The following is a 12,547-nucleotide window of genomic DNA, read 5'->3' on the forward strand; positions in this document are numbered from 1 at the left end:
CACTGCATTGCATAATATCATCTCATGAGTATTTCAGCAGAGAACCATAATAAGAACAGTGAATTAAGAACTGTAGCTGAGTTTTTTCTTAAAGAGAAATGAATAGTATTCAAACTCTAATAGAGGTGCTTGCAATAATTCATTTACAAAAACAAATTTATTCTCCCGGTACAACATTATTAGTACAACAACGAAAATTAAGCAAAAAAAAAAGTACAACAATGTAACAGCACACACTACATAATGGTAAACAGGATGGATGCACTCACTTAAAATCATTATTAAGCAACTCAATCCACAACATTTATTCAGGGAACAATCTTGTAAGCTTTGTTCTTATCTATCCAATATATGAGAGAATTCTTGGTATTTCTGAATCCCAAAAACCCATGTTCTTTAGCCTTGTTCATGTTATCAACAAGCCCTTCCAGTCCGATTATAAAATCCACAAACCACTCACCAATCTCACCAATCTTCGTTTGCTCCAGCTGATTCTTCTTCACAATCTCATCCCAAACAGGACCCTTATCCTTCATCAACTCAACCAACTTCAAACTTGAACCCTCCTCATATCCATAATCCTCAATCCCAAACTGTTCCGCCAAAACTTTCCATAACTGCTTCCACCTGAAAACATCACCATTACTACAATTGAAAGCTTCGTTCTTTGCATTAGGATCCACCGCTGCCCAAATATGTTGCTCTGCAATCAAATCAGCATCAGAAACCACATAATAAGACTCCCAAGCTTCTTTAGTACCGGGAAATCTCAACGGAACACCTTCATGCTTGCAAATTGTAGCATAAATACTAAGTGTACCAACAATATTCATCAAGCTATAAGGAGAGAATCCAAAGATGGCTTCAGGTCTATGAACAGACCAACTCAAACCCTCTTTCTTTTGTGTTTCTTCAAACAAGATATCTTCCTGAGTGTAATAGAAATTCGGTGCATCCAAACGCGGTAGATCCTCCGTGAACGGCTGCTCGTGACTCTTAATCTTACCGACCAGACCGAATGGTCCTAGATAGTGTTTTCCGCCGGTTTGAAGTGAAACATGGCGGAGATTTGGAGCGTTTGGGATAACACTGGTGAGGACATTCTTAAACATAGCCCCGTTAACTTCACAGTTTTCGGCTTCTGTGGGATGGTTGGTCCAACTGACGTAGAAGATGTGTGTGACATCGGTGAGAACTGACAGTTTGGTCTGGGTGTCATTTGGATCCGTGATATCGCATTGGATGTATTCAATTGGGTGATCGGCGTTCCAGGAGGGTCGTGGCCGCCGGGCAACGCCATAGACCTTCCACCTACCACCTGGGGTGTCTGCCAAAGGTAGAATTTCGGCGAGGCTGTTGCCTACGATACCAGTCACGCCGACTACCAACGCCACATTCTCAAAGCTTCCTGGTGCTTCATCTTCCTCCAACTTCTTCTGCACATACAAAAACTAATCATTAACCATTGAAAATAAAAATAAAAAATGAGAGTAAAGGGACATGAAGATGGGATAGTGAGAATGGTTACCTTGGCAGCGCCGATAGCTCCAGACCACCACCAGCTCATATCTCAGATTGAGAGATCAAATGAATGTGAAGAGGATACAAAGGACCAGAGGAAGCAAAGGGTTTGTAAGTTGACAAAGGTTCCTTCAGGGACAATGAGGATATGTAGTATATTTGTTTGCATTATTCAACTTGTAGATTTCTGTAGAGTGACCTGAATCACATAATTGATCACACAATTGTAGACCGTACATTCCAGCTACTAGGAGTTGGGTATATTGCCAGGTCATTCACTTTGTTTTTTTTATTGTTATTGATATTGCATGCTTCATTATAATTAATGTTGTTTACTTTCCATCTAAATTATTGACATAACTGCATGTTTTTAATTTATGGTAGTTTCTACCTAAATTATTTATCTTGCTAACTACTTTGCTATTAGTTAACGCTAGTATATAAGGTAAAGCTCTTTCTGAAATTGCAGTGTTCAGACAGCTAAATTGTGGAGAGATGTTTCTGATTGCAGTGTTAACAATGGTTACATTTATGCCTTCCAGCCTCTCCGAAGTTTAGGTTTTTATTCAAATATTTATGAAGTTACTAGTTTATCTTCCTTTGGAACCAGCTACCAGTGATATACTTGATCATTCAAACAATGTCATTCTTTAATGGCATATAAGCATCAGCATGGTATGCTACTTTGCACTTTACTTGTGTGTGCGCGCGCACAAGAGCTTCCAAAATATACCTATGAAGCACAAACACTTCTAGGATTACGCGTGTCGCGGTGTCTAACACGCGTCGGTGCATGACACTAGTATGAATAGTTAACTTTGATATATGTGGTGCTTAAAGCATGAATTAAGCTTACGAATGTTGTTATTCCTGGGATTGTAGTAATAGAAAAACAAGAATTCAATACTATCACCTAAAAATTAAAAAACCAATCAATACTATATAAAATCCCACTCTTTATGAGAGAAGTGAGAGCCATACTTTATGCCTCAACTCTGCCAAGGCTATTGAATACGTAGTTGTCAACATTGAAACACAAAACTTAGTGTATGTTTGGAAGGAAGTGTGTTTCATTCATCGCCACCCTGATTGTATCAGATTTTGGGAACACTGATACCATTTCAGAATTTTGTACTGGACCTAATTTTTTTATTTTTTATTTTACAAATATTGGACCTAACTTTTTTTTTTTTTTGACATATGGACCTAACTTAAATCTACAAAATGTTCCATAAGGTGAAAAAATTTCCCACTTATAAAGATAAATTCGGATCATCTCTCATCTAATATGAGACTTTTATCTTACGTGATGGAGAACGAATGGCCGTGCTTGAACACAATGATAAGTGGAGGTGCCAAATATATTTCTGTTATCTCTTTCTGGTGGAGGTGCGGAATATAAGTCTGTTATCTCATGAAAATAGGCATTTTAACATAGATTATTACTCTTGAATATAAACTACAAAATAATGAGATTTCTTTCCTGCTAGATTTTTATAATACATGGGTATATTAGATACTATACTACATATATTAATAACAGTTTAGTCTTTTAAAACTTACGTTCTCCTATATTTTGTTCTGTATTTGTGTTACAACTTTTAGAAATTGGGCCTTTATACACATTTATACACTTAAAACATTAGTCGTAATAAAACTGGAAAATATTGGTTAGCAAGAAACATAGAGCGAAGAAAACAACAAATAACACTAATCTCTACCATCAAGCTTCCGCCATAAGCCAAAATTATATATATTTGTAACTTCCAGTTTCTCTCTATCGTGTGTTGCGTTTTAGCCATCCGTTATAAATAGCAACACTGAATAAAACTAAGCTTAGATACTGTACCTCATGTAGTGTGCATACCGTTTACATAACTGCATGTATCTTCCACAACCATGTGTGTGAAGGAATGCGGATCAAGATTGTCTGCCACTCTCTGCTGCCCAATTTATACACAATTTCACGCATTAGTTTGAGGTCGGACAGACAATCAAAATCGGAAGGTTGAGAGTTGTAACGTAGTTACAACGGAAAATCCAATCCAATCAAGAAGGAATGCATTGCATAATACTATCTCATGAGTATTTCAGCAAAATGGAGAGTACTCCAACTCTAAGAGAGGTACTCCAGCAGCAAGAATTCATTTACAAAAAGCAAAATTCAATCTCACAGTACAACATTATTATTATTAGTACAACAATGAAACAGCACACACAACATGATCATAAACAAGGATAAATGTACAATTTCTTTAACCCATTATTAAGCAACTGGAGTTCTAGTTTAACTTGTACAAAAACAGAAAGAAGATCAACAACATTTACTCACGGAACAATCTTGTAACCTTTGGTCTTATCTATCCAATATATGAGAGAATTCTTGGTATTCCTGAATCCCACAAACCCATGTTCTTTAGCCTTATTCATGCTATCTACAGTTCCTTCCCCTCCAAGCATAAGATCCACAAACCACCACTCAGCAACATCTTCAAGCTTCGTTTGTGTCAACTGATTCTCCTTCACAATCTCCTCCCAAACAGCACCCTTATCCTTCATCAACTCCGACAACTTCAAACGAGGACCTTCCTCAACAAATTCATACTCCTCAATCCCAAACTGTTCCGCCAAAACCTTCCATAACTGCTTCCACCTGAAAACATCACCGTTACTACAATTAAACGCTTCATTCTTCGCATAAGGATCCACCGCCGCCCAAATATGTTGCTCTGCAATCAAATCAGCATCAGAAGCCACAGAATAAGACTCCCAAGCTCCTTTTGTACCGGGAAATCTCAACGGAACACCTTCATGTTTGCAAATTGCTGCATAAACAGAAAGAGTACCAACAATATTCATCAAACTATAAGGTGAAAATCCAAAGATAACTTGTGGTCTATGAACAGACCAACTCAAACCCTCTTTCTTTTTGGTTTCTTCAAACAAAATATCTTCCTGAGTGTAATAGAAATTCGGTGCATCCAAACGCGGTAGATCCTCGGTAAACGGAGGCTCATGACTCTTAATTTTCCCGATCAGATCAAACGGTCCTAAATAGTGTTTTCCACCGGTCTGAAGTGACACGTGGCGGAGATTCGGAGCGTTTGGGATAACAGCACTGAGAACGTTTTTCAACATAGCGCCGTTAACTTCACAGTTTTCAGCTTCCGTTGGACGGTTTGTCCAACTGACGTAGAAGATGTGTGTGACGTCAGTGAGAACGGAGAGTTTGGTTTGTGTGTCGTTTGGATCGGTGATATCGCATTGGATGTATTCGATCGGATGATCGGCGTTCCAGGAAGGTCGTGGACGCCGTGCAACGCCGTAGACTTTCCATCGACCACCTGGTGTGTCGGCCAGAGGTAGAATTTCAGCGAGGCTGTTTCCGACGATGCCTGTTATACCGATTACTAGTCCCACGCTCTGGAAGTTTCGGGGCGCTTCATCTTCATCAAATTTCTTCTGCAGAGAATGATAATTAATTAATAATCGTAAATAATAATAAACAGACAGAAATGAGAATGAAGATGATTTACCTTGGCAGCGCCGATAGCTCCGGACCACCACCAGCTCATAATTGAGAAATGGATAGAAGTGATTGTAGACAATGGTAAGTTATAAGTGTTTCCTTCAGGGACAATTTTTATTTGCTTCTTTCAACTTCAACTTTATAGATTTGTCTAGAGCTGGGAAGAAATTAAACGGGATATGTCTATGTCGTGTCATTGTTATTTATCTAGTGTGACAGTTGTTACGAAGAAAAATAATATGCGTGGAGGATTTAATCTGTACAAACAGATGGTTGTCATTGTGAAAAACGTCCTAAACGATGTCGGACACTTGTTAAGCATACTAAAAATAAATTAATATTTTTTACAATTTTAAAGAATTCACAAATTTCAAGAAGTTTCCGTATTATGTTTAACTATTGTCCGTCCGAAACACCGTTTAGCATAAGCTTTCAAAATTTCAAGGAGTATTTATAAGGATAAATTTGGAAAATTCAAGATTGTGATTTTTCGTTTTTGTTGACAATTTGTATGGTAGTAGTAGTAGTATGTTACAGTTATTAAATAAATGTAATCCATTTCACTTAATAAACTTAATTAATGTAGTTCATAAATCATCTAAAAAAAATTAGTTCATAAATTTTAATTCGATCGATAGAAATGTTAAAATTGTTGAGTCAAACGATATGATCGAGTTTGAACATCGATTCTTCTATTTAGTAAATAATGTTTACATCAGCACTAAATATTAATTAAGCTTTAGTTTGATTTCTGTAAAAAAAAAAATTGAATCAAATCAACAAATTAAAAACTTAATTTTTTTTAAATAATGTTGATGTATTAAGCTCTAGTTTGCTTCAAGTTGTTGCTCATATGATTTGATGCAAGTGTAAATAATGTTTACATCAACATTAAATATTAATTAAGCTGTAGTTTGATTCATTTAAAAAATTGAATCAGATTAATAAATTAGAAACTTAATTTTTTTAAAACTTTTAGGTAAATATCCCTTTTTATTAAGCTTACACGGTTAAGTATATATTTTTATAATAGTTTATCAATTAGTTGATATTTTTAAATGTTTTTTTATTATATTTTTACAAAAAAATGACATAAATTTGATTATAATGGGTCGGCACGAAGCCCAATGGACTGACTCGCCCTAGCCGATTTTCAGATAGGCTACATGGGTTTGGGCCAAAAAGGCCTGATTGCTAGGCTATGTTTTTCAAGGCCCGGCTCATCTAAGATTGGATGTTTTCTCTCCCGACCCCCCTCATTTCTTTTCTACCCCCCAAAAATCTAATTTTGCCCCTTGCGGTTTCAAACATTTTTGCCAAAAAACTTCGGTTCGTATTCACCGAAGCCAAATATTAGACCATTTCGGTAACTGCAAACCGAACATTAGCGTTTTCGGTTCACAAAAAACGAACGTCAGCTTGTTCGGTATCTGCGAAGCGAAATGTCATAGATTTCGGTACGTTGGTCGCTGGAATTAGGCCATTTTCGGTAGAAGTTTACCGAAATAATTGTTTCGGTACCTGCGAACCGAAATGTCTCAGATTTCGGTAAGTGGTTACCGAAATTTATCAACATGTCAGCTTATTTCGGTTCGTATAAACCGCAGTACCCCCAAGGACAAAAACGGAAATTCAGGGGGTAGAAAAGAATTGAGGGGGGTTGGGAGAGAAAACATCCTAAGATTGTGGGTTAATGGGTCCACCCATTAGTCCAGCCCATTTTTGAGAGCTCTAACCATGACTAATGTTTGATGAGTTTATGTATGAAACCAAAGATCTCCTCCAACCATAGTAAGGTAGCCTCTTTCCATATCATGTAGGGAGCCTAATAACTTCCGGCTTTCGGTCTTCATGTCACGCCTATGTTTTAGAAGTCCTCAACTGAGCAAAAGACATGTTTTTCATGGTCTTTCTAGACTGTGTTTGATTAATGGCCTCTTTTTCTTGGATTTTGGACTTCAGTTACTCTATTGTATGTCGAGCTTTTATTGTCAAGTAGTCCCGGATCTTCTTTTTTCGGCCGTCCACTATCTATCTATCTTCCATGTACTCTATCTCTCCTCCAACCACCATATCTCTCTCGCCGAATCTATCTCTCTACAAGATCTCTCTCCCTCTCACTATATATTCTCTTTCATATATTCTTAGCATGGTGGTTGTGGTGAGGACGCATGGTGTGGTGGTGAGAACAGACGGATGTCCCTCTCACCGTTATGGGCTCTCTCCCTCTCCTTCTCTCAGCTTGTTGGTGGAGAGATGCAAAGAATGGGAAAGAAAGAGAGAGAAGAGTGAGTTGTATTCTATTTTGACATAAATGGCCTTCTTAAAGTTGAAATAAAAAAACATCATTACCCATGTGTTAAATGTGTGCCTAAATATTATTTTTGCATTCGTTGTATATCAATTTAATGGCCTAAATGTGTGCTCAAAGTCATGTGCTCATATATTTGTTACTAGCTTATAGTATGAAGTTATGAACAACACTATACTCCCTCCGGTCCTTATTATAAGAAACACTTTGACAAAATCACACAGATCAAGGAAGGTAAATTTTCTCATTAATGATTCTAACATTTTATGTTATATTCCAAAACTAACCTTTGACTAGCATGGGAAATAGACTTCTCTAATTAATGCACTAGCATTATAATAAATTATTTGATTGTATTTAATAAGGGTACAAATGGAATTGTGTCAAAATGTTTCTTATAAAAAGGACCAAATAAAAATTCCAAATTGTTTCTTATAAAAAGGACCGGAGGGAGTATTACAATATAATGTCTCAGCTTCTAACATCTTGCACCCACTTCAAGATCATAATTATTTAAACCTCACAATGTTTGCAAGCACATCTCTCCTCTATCATTGTCATCTCTACTTTAATTCATAGAAAAATTTCTCCCAAGGGTCCACCATGATGGGGTGTTTGCAACACTATGAAGTTAACTGTAGTTGGAATGTAACATTATCAAATGTACCCAAAACTGCAACTAGACACAAGGATCTCAGTCAATTTATTTTTTTCACCCAGTAGTCTCTAAATACTTGTTTTAGATTACTACTAATCAATGTGAAATTTTATGTTGCAAATCACAACACAAATTATAATTTATAATCACACACAAAAAATGGAAAGAACTTATACTGCATTGGAGCTGGATTGTGCTGCGAAAAAATTCATAAAACACAAATTTATCTCCCAAACACAGCATCATTAATTATTACAACAAAAAAAACACAGGACAGAAAATAAATCACTCTATCTCGCTTAAATTTTACTCATTCTAATCCAACATTCACACACTCATGGCACAATTTTGTAAGATCTGGTCTTATCAATCCAATATATAAGAGAATTCTTAGTGTTCCTGAATCCTAAAAACCCATGCTCTTTCGACTTGTTCATGCTATCTGTAAACCCACTTCCCCCCAAACTAAGATCAGCAAACCACCATTCAGCAACTTCTTCAAGCTTAGTAGGTTGAAGCTCATTCTTCTTCACAATCTCATCCCAAACAGGACCCTTATCCTTCATCAACTCAGCTAACTTCAAACGAGGACCTTCCTCAACAAATCCATACTCTTCAATCCCAAACTGTTCCGCCAAAACCTTCCATAACTGCTTCCACCTAAAAACATCACCATTACTACAATTAAACGCTTCGTTCTTCGCATAAGGATCCACCGCAGCCCAAATATGTTGCTCTGCAATCAAATCAGCATCAGAAGCCATGTAATAATTCTCCCAAGCTAACTTTGTACCAGGAAATCTCAAAGGAACGCCTTCATGTTTACAAATTGCAGCGTAAACGCAAAGTGTGCCAATCACATTCATCATACTGTAAGGTGAAAAACCAAAGATGAGAAGTGGTCTATGAACAGACCAACTCACACCTTCTTTTTTACCAGTTTCTTCAAACAAAACATCTTCAAGAGTATAATAGAAATTTGGATAATCCAAACGAGGCATATCCTCTGAGTATGGTGGTTCATGGTACTTGATTTTCCCGAAGGATTCAAACGGACCGACGTAGTGTTTACCGCCGGTTTGAATTGACACGTGGCGGAGATTGGGAGCGTTTGGGATGACGGAGGTGAGGACGTTTCTTAACATAGCGCCGTTGATTTGGCAGTTTTCTGTTTCGGTTGGACGGCTTGTCCAACAGACGTAGAAGATGTGTGTGACGTCGGTGAGAACGGAGAGTTTGGTGACGGAGTCAGTTGGATCGGTGATGTCGCACTGGATGTATTCGACTGGGTGATCTGCGTTCCAGGCTGGTCGTGGCCGCCGTGCGACGCCGTAGACTTTCCATCTACCGCCTGGTGTGTCGGCTAAAGGTAGAATTTCGGCGAGACTGTTTCCGACGATGCCGGTTACGCCTACAACTAACGCTACGTTCTGGAAAGTTCGAGGTGCTTCATCTTCTTCCAATTTCTTCTGTACAAACAGAAAATCATTGTAAATAAATGGAAATAATAATAATAATAAAAAAAAAAAAAAAAAAAAGAGATATAAGGAAGGGATGGTGAGAGATGGTTGGTTACCTTGGCAGCGCCAATAGCTCCGGACCACCACCAGCTCATAGTTGTTGAGATTGAGAGATCAAATAAAGACAAAGAGAAGAGTGAGTGGTGAGTAGTGAAAAGCTGGTGAATCTGAATGGTAGTGTTTGTGTTTTTAGGATATGTTAATTTGGTTCTTATACTAACATCATCAAAGATTTGATATATTTTTTGGTTCTTATCCCAGTAAAGGAGGATGAATTATATATTTTTTGGTATTATGTCGTGTCGTCGTTATCACTGTCAGTCAATTACTTAGAAAAAGTTGTTACTCCTACCAAAGAGAAATATATATAAATTCTCTATGAATGAAAGGAAATTCATTCAACACGAGTTTTTATTTTACAGTATAATAAAATATTTTCTTGAAAGTATAAACACGATTTTATTTCTCTATAAAAGAAACACGAGTTATATTATATCTTTACTTAAATGATCAATTTCCCCTTATAAAGTTTTTCGTAAATTTTTGTTTTCGTCCTTGTATTTTTTTTATATAGTCTCTGAATATGTAAATTTATTTGGTTTTAGTCTCTAATATTATGTGTCGTTACAAAAATGATGATGTGACAAATAGAGGCTGACGTGACAAACGAGGATGATGTGTCAATAATAATGTTCAATCATCCATTTAGAGAGACCAAATCCAAAAATAAAATTACAGAGAGGGACCAAAACCAAAAAAATAAAATTAAACTCAAAAACAAATTTTTCCTTTTTTTTTTCTTTAAACCCAAAAATGAACTCATATTTTTCTAAATCCAGAAATTTGTGTTAAATATACTAAAACGATATTTTATTCTTCTTTCTTATCCCTGACCTAAAATTCCATAAAACTTTTCAACCAACAAAAAATTGACTTTCGCGATATACCATTTATTTTGATTTAATCAAAAGATCATGTTAATTTACTAATCCCCATCTTCAAAATTTGACATGGATTTTTAATCAAACAACTTTATATATTATAAAATTTGTGTTTCATTATATCCTCAAATGTCAACCAAAAAATTCACAAGCTTTTAAGATAAAATGACTCATTTTTATTCCTTTTTTTCTTTTGAATCTCTCAAATCGTATCAATTAAAACTTGTTTTGCAAATTTTGGATTCAGAGAAATATGACTCAATTTATGAGTTTATATAAAAAAAAAAAAAAAGAAAAAAAAAGTTTTTGGGTTTAATTTTGTTTTTTTTTTTGTTTTGGCCTCACTCTGCAATTTTATATTTGAATTTGGTCCCTCTAAGTGGATGATTGAGCATCATCATTGACACATCATCTCGTTTGCCACGTCACACATTGTCATGTCAGCCTCTGTTTGCCACATCATCATTTTTGAAACGACACTTAACATTAGGGACTAAAACCAAAAGAATTTACACATACAGGGACTATTTTAAAACAAAAAAAAATAAAATACAATGACGAAAACCAAAAAATTGCAACTTACAGGAACAAATTGATCATTTAAGCCTTATATCTTATTTATACATTTATCGGTATATCTGTTTATAAATACTGGAGTAATGTTTATTACTCCATCCGTATTAAATTATAAGTCATTTTAAAAAGAAAAAAAAAATTGTACCAAATTATAAGTTACGTTACATTACCAATGGAATATTTAATATTATTTTTTCTATTATACCCTTAACTATTTATTACTCTCTTCAATTTATTTTTACTATATCATTAATGAAGAATAATTTTGTAAACTAATTCATAATTTTTTTCTTTCATACAACATTAATTACATTAATTTCTGAATTTGTGTAATTTGACCAAAGTGACTTATATTGTGGCACAGATAGGGTAAATTTTTTATATAAAAAACTATTTGTGCATCTAAAAAAAATATTTACATTAGCGGTATATTAATACATATATATATCTAAATAAGATATGTACTAGAGTGTTCACCTTTATCTTCTACTCTTATGAAACATTAAAAGGTCATGCTAATAATGATTTCCAAACACTTATTAAGTAAACCAAATAAGAAATCGATAACAAAATTAATGTTGGGAATATAATTTTTTTATATTTTTAAAATATTAAATAGATAAATTCAAAATAACTCTCATCGTCTATCATATTCTCATAATAACATATAATATTTTTTTAACAATAAAAAAATAAAAATTACAAAAGAAATAAAAATTGAGGGGCACAAACTCAATTTGGGTCTGGTTGTTTTTGATCTAGACTCCAAATTGGTGGTCGATAGTTTGCGTCAACATAGGAAAGACTTTACGAGGTTCGGTGATATTATTCAACATTGTAAAAATTTTTTCCCTCTTTTTATGTAAACTCTAAGTGTTGAGTTTGTAAGGAGACAAACAAATGAGGTTGCTCACGCCCTTGCTATGGCTGCCCTATCTTTAGCCAGTGTCCAAATTCTAAAGGATATCCCAAATTGTATTGAACACATTTTAATCAATGATATGTTATAAGCACTTTTTCGTCAAAAAAATTTGAGGGGCATAGAACCTAACCTAGCAAAACTACACGATAGTGCAGGTCAACTCACACAAGTGATGCAAATAAAAAAAAATTAGCACAAATTAAATCAACCTACTCAATCTTAACAAACTATCACCAATCATAAAATTAGTGTGACAATCAACACAGACCGAATCACATACCCACAACCCTTTGCAATAAATCACAACAATAATTTAAGACTCTTTCGAGCCGATCAGTCGCATGTCCGAGAGTGTGACGGGGTATCAATAAGAAACCAAATATTAAAATTTTAACTTAAATCTTCTATGTTTAAAAATGATAATTTTTTTATTTTTGTTCCTTAACTTATAACTTCACCTCAGTAACTTGTTCCCATTTTTGTAAAATTATAATTCAATTTAGATTTCATGTGACCGACGAGAATATGTGTAAGGAATGTGACGCTTTATCCCCGGAACTTGGTGTTTG

At 35.2% G+C, this 12,547-nt stretch overlaps 3 protein-coding genes across 3 annotated transcripts; all 3 read right to left on the reverse strand.

The window, feature by feature from the left end:
* Positions 1–103: 103 nt before the first annotated feature.
* LOC123894304 (3-oxo-Delta(4,5)-steroid 5-beta-reductase-like) lies at positions 104–1,988 on the reverse strand. Its single transcript, XM_045944267.1, has 2 exons — positions 1,529–1,988; positions 104–1,436 (listed from the first exon to the last, which is right to left on the reverse strand). The coding sequence occupies exons 1-2, from the start codon at positions 1,565–1,567 to the stop codon at positions 309–311; spliced, it is 1,167 nt and encodes a 388-aa protein (XP_045800223.1). The 5' UTR covers positions 1,568–1,988; the 3' UTR covers positions 104–308.
* Positions 1,989–3,638: 1,650 nt separating this feature from the next.
* LOC123894302 ((S)-8-oxocitronellyl enol synthase CYC2-like) lies at positions 3,639–5,340 on the reverse strand. The gene is made up of 2 exons (XM_045944265.1): positions 5,058–5,340; positions 3,639–4,983 (listed from the first exon to the last, which is right to left on the reverse strand). The coding sequence occupies exons 1-2, from the start codon at positions 5,094–5,096 to the stop codon at positions 3,850–3,852; spliced, it is 1,173 nt and encodes a 390-aa protein (XP_045800221.1). The 5' UTR covers positions 5,097–5,340; the 3' UTR covers positions 3,639–3,849.
* Positions 5,341–8,179: 2,839 nt separating this feature from the next.
* Positions 8,180–9,918, reverse strand: LOC123894303 ((S)-8-oxocitronellyl enol synthase CYC2-like). The gene is made up of 2 exons (XM_045944266.1): positions 9,596–9,918; positions 8,180–9,488 (listed from the first exon to the last, which is right to left on the reverse strand). The coding sequence occupies exons 1-2, from the start codon at positions 9,632–9,634 to the stop codon at positions 8,355–8,357; spliced, it is 1,173 nt and encodes a 390-aa protein (XP_045800222.1). The 5' UTR covers positions 9,635–9,918; the 3' UTR covers positions 8,180–8,354.
* Between the last annotated feature and the right edge of the window lie 2,629 nt (positions 9,919–12,547).

Source organism: Trifolium pratense, linkage group LG7 (assembly GCF_020283565.1).
Source record: "Trifolium pratense cultivar HEN17-A07 linkage group LG7, ARS_RC_1.1, whole genome shotgun sequence".
In the NCBI taxonomy this organism is placed as follows: domain Eukaryota; kingdom Viridiplantae; phylum Streptophyta; class Magnoliopsida; order Fabales; family Fabaceae; genus Trifolium; species Trifolium pratense.